The following is a 6,362-nucleotide window of genomic DNA, read 5'->3' on the forward strand; positions in this document are numbered from 1 at the left end:
TAGACCAGGCTGGTCTCGAACTCACAGAGATCCGCCTGCCTCTGCCTCCCGAGTGCTGGGATTACAGGCGTGCGCCACCACCGCCCGGCCAGCAGTAACATTTTTCAACATAGAATCCTGTCCGGCTACAATCGCATTTGTAAGGGTCTAATCCCACGCTTATACATTCACCTCGGTTTTGCAGGGTGGCCGAGCGCCAGTGCCGCACAGAGCAGTAGGGTGCGGATCGGCATGTTGGAGGCCGGCACGCGGCAGAGCGTAGGGCGAGCCGTCTGCAGGCTGCTAGTTGCGCAGCTGGAGAAGTTCGGTCCTACGGTGACGACGTTCGGCTGCAAGCAGTTTGAAAAACTCTCAAATGACAGCAGCGCACGCGCACCAAGGGCAGAGTTTGCGCGTGCGCACCGTCAGTGGGCGGGGTCAGTGCGCACGCAGTCGTGGCTCCTTACCCCCGCCCTTTCTCTTCCCGGTTTTCTTCTCAGCTGCGGGGCCCGGCTAGTGGCAGCTTCCGGTAGGAGCGCCGTGAAGCGCGACCCGGTCTCTGCTCCTTGTCATGTCCTACGGTCCCTTAGACATGTATCGGAATCCCGGGCCCTCGGGGCCCCAGCTCCGGGACTTCAACAGCATCATCCAGACGTGCAGTGGCAACATCCAGCGGATCAGTCAAGCCAGTGAGCGAGGGGACCCAGATGGAGGGGGGGTGGCGACCAGAGGGACAGGCCTGGGTGAGGTTGCCAAGACGCGGAGCCCGGTCCCGGCGGCAGCCAAGGCCACAGCCGGGGCCGCCGTGAGCCTCCACTCCGGGTGCGGCGAGCTGCTTCCTCGGGTGGGTCAGGCTGGGGCCCTTGAGGTCCACACCCCTATCTTGAGCGTTGTGAGTTCACCGTGTTGGGTCAACAGAGCTGACTTGACAGCCCGAGGGTGGGAGGGAGCGTGTGTCATCTCCAGGACTGTGAACAACAGTCTTGACTTGGCGCAGTGGTCAGCTGAATTTTTCCTGTCATCGCCACCTCCCCACCCACCTCGCTTTCCATAGTTTGGATCAGGGCTTGCTTGCTGGTTGAGACTTTGGGTTCCTATTCTGCTCAGCGGTCGGGTCGTCAGACATCAGCAACTTTCAATTCAGGGAAGTGGCGAATGCGTGTGTTTAATACACTGTGCTTCCTGTAATTAATTTGGAAATCAGAGTCAATGACTGGTATTTAAGGGGTGGGAGGACTCCTGTTTTATTACAGAGGATGCACCGGGAACATTTTTAATTCACGTTGTCTTTTGTAGCAAAGAAGTTTTTAAAATTTTGAGCATGAGGATTTCATTTTCTGTCTCGGATATGGTACACAGAGACGCTTGGCTCCAAGTGCTTACTGAGCCCTGCTTTCCTTGAACCTCATTCAGCACCATCGGAGCCTAAGGTTGTAGCTGAGAGACAAATACAGGCTGTCTCAGGGGACTCAGAATCGGCCTAGAGCCTCGTAAACAGAACAGAAGCAGCTTTTGCTTTAAAAAATGGTGACGACCATCCGTGTTATTATTGTGTTTTTGTGAATTTAGCTATACCTTGTTAATAGGTAGGGTCAGTTCTGAATTACATATGTCCTAAACTTTAAAGCATAAGCTATCGCTTTGCTTTTATTTTTCTTTGTTTTTGAGACAGAATTTCTCTGTAGCTCTGGCTGTCCTGGAACTCACTCTGTTCCAGGCTGGCCTTGAACTCAGAGATCCTTCTGCCTTCTGGGAGCAGGGGATTAAAGATGTGCACCACCAAACCCAGCTTGTCCCTTTGCTTTTAGATATAAATGTAAATTGTAGAATTTGAGAGGTGGGGTTTCAGTGGGAAGGGTTAGGACTGGGTGTTTGGAGGTAGGAAGAATAGTCGGCTTGTTAAACCCAGATATTAGAAACACAATTAATGTGATCGATCATTAGAAAAATGTGGTACTTGGTGTTCCAGTTCCCCTTTGTCAAGCAGCCGTACTACAGGTTAGATCAGCAAATCCCGGTTCAAGGGGCAGACAAGAAGGCTCAGGGGTAGGTGCTTGCTGTGCGAGCCTAATGGCCTGCTTTGTGTCCCAGAGCCCATGGAAAGGTGGAAGGGGCAAAGTTGTACTCTGACCTCCACACACTCTTCCCTTACATGCACAATGTGTGTGTTTCCATTAGTTTGTATGTTTGTATGTATGTTCCACATAGTGTACAAACAATAAGAATAAATAAAAAATTGTCAAAGAAAATTCTGTGCCAGGTGGTAGTGGGTATACCCTTTAATCTCAACACTCAGGAGGCAGAGGCAAGCAGATCTGAGTTCGAGGCCAGCCTGGTCTACAGAGTGAGTTGCAGGTCAGCCGGAACTTCAAAGAGAAACCTTGTTTTGAAAAACAAACAAAAAACAAATCAAAAAAAGAAAAAAAAGAAAGAAAATTTGTTTCAAAACTGAAGTTTTCTCATAAAGACTAAACCTAATTTAAATGTCTTTCTGTGGAATATTCTGTATTTGAGTATTGAACTGAGTAGTAGGCATAGGAACTGGCATAGATTCTTTTTTTTAAGATTTATTTATTATGTATACAACATTCTCCCTCCATGTATGCCCACATGCCAGAGGAGAGCGCTAGATCTCATTACAGATGGTTGTGAGCCACCATGTGGTTGCTGGGAATTGAGCTCAGGACCTCTGGAAGAACAGCCGGTGCTCTTAACCTCTGAGCCATCTCTCCAGCCCTGGCATAGATTCTTTTAACAGCAAATTTGTGTTTACTTAAATTAGATTTGAAGCTGTGCATAGTGGTACATACTTATAGCATTTGAGAGGGTGAGACAGGAGGATTGCCATGACTTAGAGGCACATCTAAACTGTATTGTGAGTTCAAGACAAGCCTGGACCACATAGTGAGACCCTTTTCAAAAGGAAAAAGGGAGAGAGGGAAGGGGGAACAGGGAAAAGCCAAAATTTAGGTGTGATGAGTCAGGCCTGTAATCCCAGCTCTCAGGAAGCTGAGGCAAGACGGTTTCCATGAGTTCAAGGCCAGCCTGAGCTATAGAGTGAGTCTTAAAACCAAACAACAAAAAAAGGTGTGTGTGTGTGGGAATAGAAATGGTGTCGTTGTGGTAGATACTGATTTACCTGTGGATTGGGCATTGGACTCAAGGGGATCATTAGAGTCAACAATTGATATGTTAGTAGCTACTGTTTAAGTACGTAGTGTACTAGTTGGCATGAAAAGTACTTTGCATGTGATATCTTTTTTTTTTCTTTTTCTTCAAGATGGAGTTTCTCTGAGTAACCCTAGCTGTTCTGGAACTCACTCTGCAGACCAGGCTGGCCTTGAACTCAGAGATTTGTCTTCCTCTGCCTCCTGAGTGCGGAGATGAAAGGCTTGTGTCACTACTACCCGGAAGATACATATGATATCTTAATTCATGACAATCCTGCGAAATAATTACAAATATTCCTAGCCTATGGGTTAGGAAATGGACTGAGAAAGGTTAAAAAAATTGCACAGTGGATTTGTGTGTGTGTTGTGTGTGTGCACCCTGAAGCTATGGATTCTTTTCTTGTAATATGTTCCTCTTCCCTGCTAGAGTGTTAGCTTGTTTGAGGTAGGAAACATGCCTATTCATTCTATTTTTCTACTAATTACCGCAGTCGGAAACATATGATGGGTTCGTTCATTCAGGGCCCAGCAAGCATTCTTTGAGCGCTGCTGTTGATTGGCGAGGGAGCAGAGAGCAAGGTGCTGCCGGTGCTGTGTGGATGCTTGCGTGCATCTGTGTGTGTGCATATAAATAATATCAAGCAGTAGCAGGTGCTTGGAGGAAAGAAAGAGCGGGGAAGGGAGAAGGGATGGGTGGTAAGGTGGTGAGGACCAGATTGGAGAGAGCGCTGTGAGCAGTGGAGGAAGGTCGTGTGTGCTGAGGGCAAATCCAAGGACTTTGATATGACAAAGACTAGCAAGGAGGCAGGTGTGGCTGGGTTAAAGAGAGGGAGCAAAGTAGGAAAAGAAGTCAGAGAGGTAGGCAGGGATCGGGCCACATAGAATCTTGAAGCTTCCTGAATGTAGGTGAAAGTCACGGCCAACACACCCAAGCACTCTCTGAGAATGGGCGCTCAAAAGCACATACCCACTCGCCTGTGGAAACCTGAGAGTGGCTGTTCCTCTTTTTCTGAACTGTTCAACCACAGATTTGAGTTTGGGGTTGTGGAGTACATCAGCCTAAAACAGGGCAGCCTGCATGGTGGGATAAAGGTGCAGCTCAGGATGGCAGCCCAGCACGGGCAGGTCTGCAGTACATGCTGGGTGTGGGGGGAGAACCTTGACTCCACCTCCTCTGAAGGGTCAAGACAGATGTTTCTGAGGCAAAGGTAGGAAAAAACCCAAAGAGCTTTACAGTCAACTCTCGAAGAACAGCATTTCTTTCCGTATGTGGCTGATTTCTTTTATTTATTTGTTTTAAGATAATGTCTATGTAGACCAGGCTGGCCTGGAACTCACAGACACTCCCCAGTGCTGGGACTAAAGTCATGCACCACTACACTCAGCCTGAACTTTACTTATTTGTATTTTTGTTTGTTTATTATCTATTTATTTATTTATGCATGCCTAAACTTTTTAAAGAAAATTATTAAAATTGGGGCTGGAAAGATGCCTCATTGGTTAAGAGCATTTGTTGTTCTTTTTTTTTAATATTTATTTATTTCTTATGTATACAATATTCTGTCTGTGTGTATGCCTGCTGGCCAGAAGCGGGCACCAGACCCCATTACAGATGGTTGTGAGCCACATGTGGTTGCTGGGAATTGAACTCAGGGCCTTTGGTAGAGCAGGCAATGCTCTTAACCTCTGAGCCATCTCTCCAGCCCTTGTTGTTCTTATAGAAGACCTGGGTCCAGTTCCCAGCACTCACAGCCACCAAGCACACAGATGGTACACAGTCATACATGTAGGCAGAATAATCATATAGTTAAATATTAAAAAGAGAAATTGTAAAAAAAAAAAATTATTGTTATTATTAGAGGTAGCCTGTCAGTTTGTAGCTCCTGCTATCCTCCTGGATGTCTTCCAGCGTCAGCTTCCTGAGCACGAGAATCATAGATAGAGGCACTGACCTCAACTCTGACATGCTTTTTTGTTTTGTTTTGTTTTGTTTTGTTTTTTTCAAGACAATTTCTTTTTGTAGCCCTGGCTGTCCTGGTACCTGCTCTATGGAACAGGCTGGCCTTGAACTCAGAGATTGATCTGCCTCTGCCTCCTGAGTGCTAGGATTAAAGGCACAGGCCATCACTGCCTGACTGCCTGACACTTTTTTTTTTTTTTTTTAAGGCAGGGTATGTAACTCTGGCTGGCCTGGAACTCAGAGATCTGTTCCCGAGTGGTGGGAATAAAGGGGTGTGCCACCATGCCAGGCTCTGTTTTGTTTACTGAAAAGCTAAGAAACCTTTGAGTATTTAAATGTTTGTGAACTAAGTTTGGCTTTTCCCTTGGCTTCTTACCACTTTTGTAAGTGGTTTCCTCACTCGTGGTCTTATTTATTTCATAGGGTTTGAGGACTGACTGAGGGAACCGTGTAAAGTACTAAACCAGTGTCTCCTACAAAGTGGGCATCTATAATCCTCACCCTTGGAGTCAGGAGTTCAAGGCCAACCTCAGCCTGGCTACATGAGACCCTGTCTCAAGATGACAAACAGTACCTGCTCCCCACCTAGTGAATACTAATATGTTTGTTATCATTTGGTTCCTTTTCCTTAAACATAACAAGCAGTTTTCCCTCACTATCTACTTGTAGTCTGTATTCCTTAACTAAGCCAAGCTTTTTGACCTTGTCACTAGTGCAATACTACTTCTGTGGGATGAAGGGTATGCATTATACATTTCTCTGTAGACAGTGCCCGGCTCAGCAGTGGGTTGTTGGCATTCAGCATGTACTTAATTGATTTTTATCACTGCTAAGTACATTTTTCTTGGTCTTGAGTTTGATATTAATAGCAATCCTTAGTTGAGTGTTTTTATGTGCCAGTCAGTATTCTAAAGTTAGCCTCTGTTATCTTATCCCACATCAGCCACATGAAGCTTCTCTTGGTGCCCCTGCTTCTTAGGGGAGGAAGCAGGAACAGAAGACTGTGGTCATTTCCTCTAGACCACTCAGCTAGGAAGTGGCGGAACCAAGAATCAAACATTGGCAGTCTTGCTGGACATAGTGGTCCATACCTGCAATTCTGTCACTTGAGGGGCAGAGTCAATGAGGATCACCACATTGAGTTTCAAGGTCAGCCTGGGCTACAGAGCTAGTTCCAGGCGATGCAGGACTACATATCAAGAACCTGTCTTAAAAACAAGAGGAAGGGGCTGGAGAGATGGCTCAGAGGTTAA

At 46.5% G+C, this 6,362-nt stretch overlaps 1 protein-coding gene and 1 pseudogene across 1 annotated transcript in view; one reads left to right on the top strand and one right to left on the bottom strand.

Annotated features, from left to right (window-relative positions):
* The window catches only part of LOC101995949, a 2,026-nt pseudogene extending 1,474 nt beyond the window's left edge, over positions 1-552 (bottom strand).
* Positions 438-6,362, top strand: part of Stx12 (syntaxin 12) — a 31,151-nt gene continuing 25,226 nt past the window's right edge. The window contains exon 1 of the mRNA XM_005353113.3: positions 438-668. Coding sequence (XP_005353170.1) covers positions 551-668 — 118 coding nt within the window. The 5' untranslated portion in view covers positions 438-550. The remainder of the gene's footprint in view (positions 669-6,362) is intronic.

This window comes from Microtus ochrogaster, chromosome 10, assembly GCF_000317375.1.
Source record: "Microtus ochrogaster isolate Prairie Vole_2 chromosome 10, MicOch1.0, whole genome shotgun sequence".
Taxonomy (NCBI): domain Eukaryota; kingdom Metazoa; phylum Chordata; class Mammalia; order Rodentia; family Cricetidae; genus Microtus; species Microtus ochrogaster.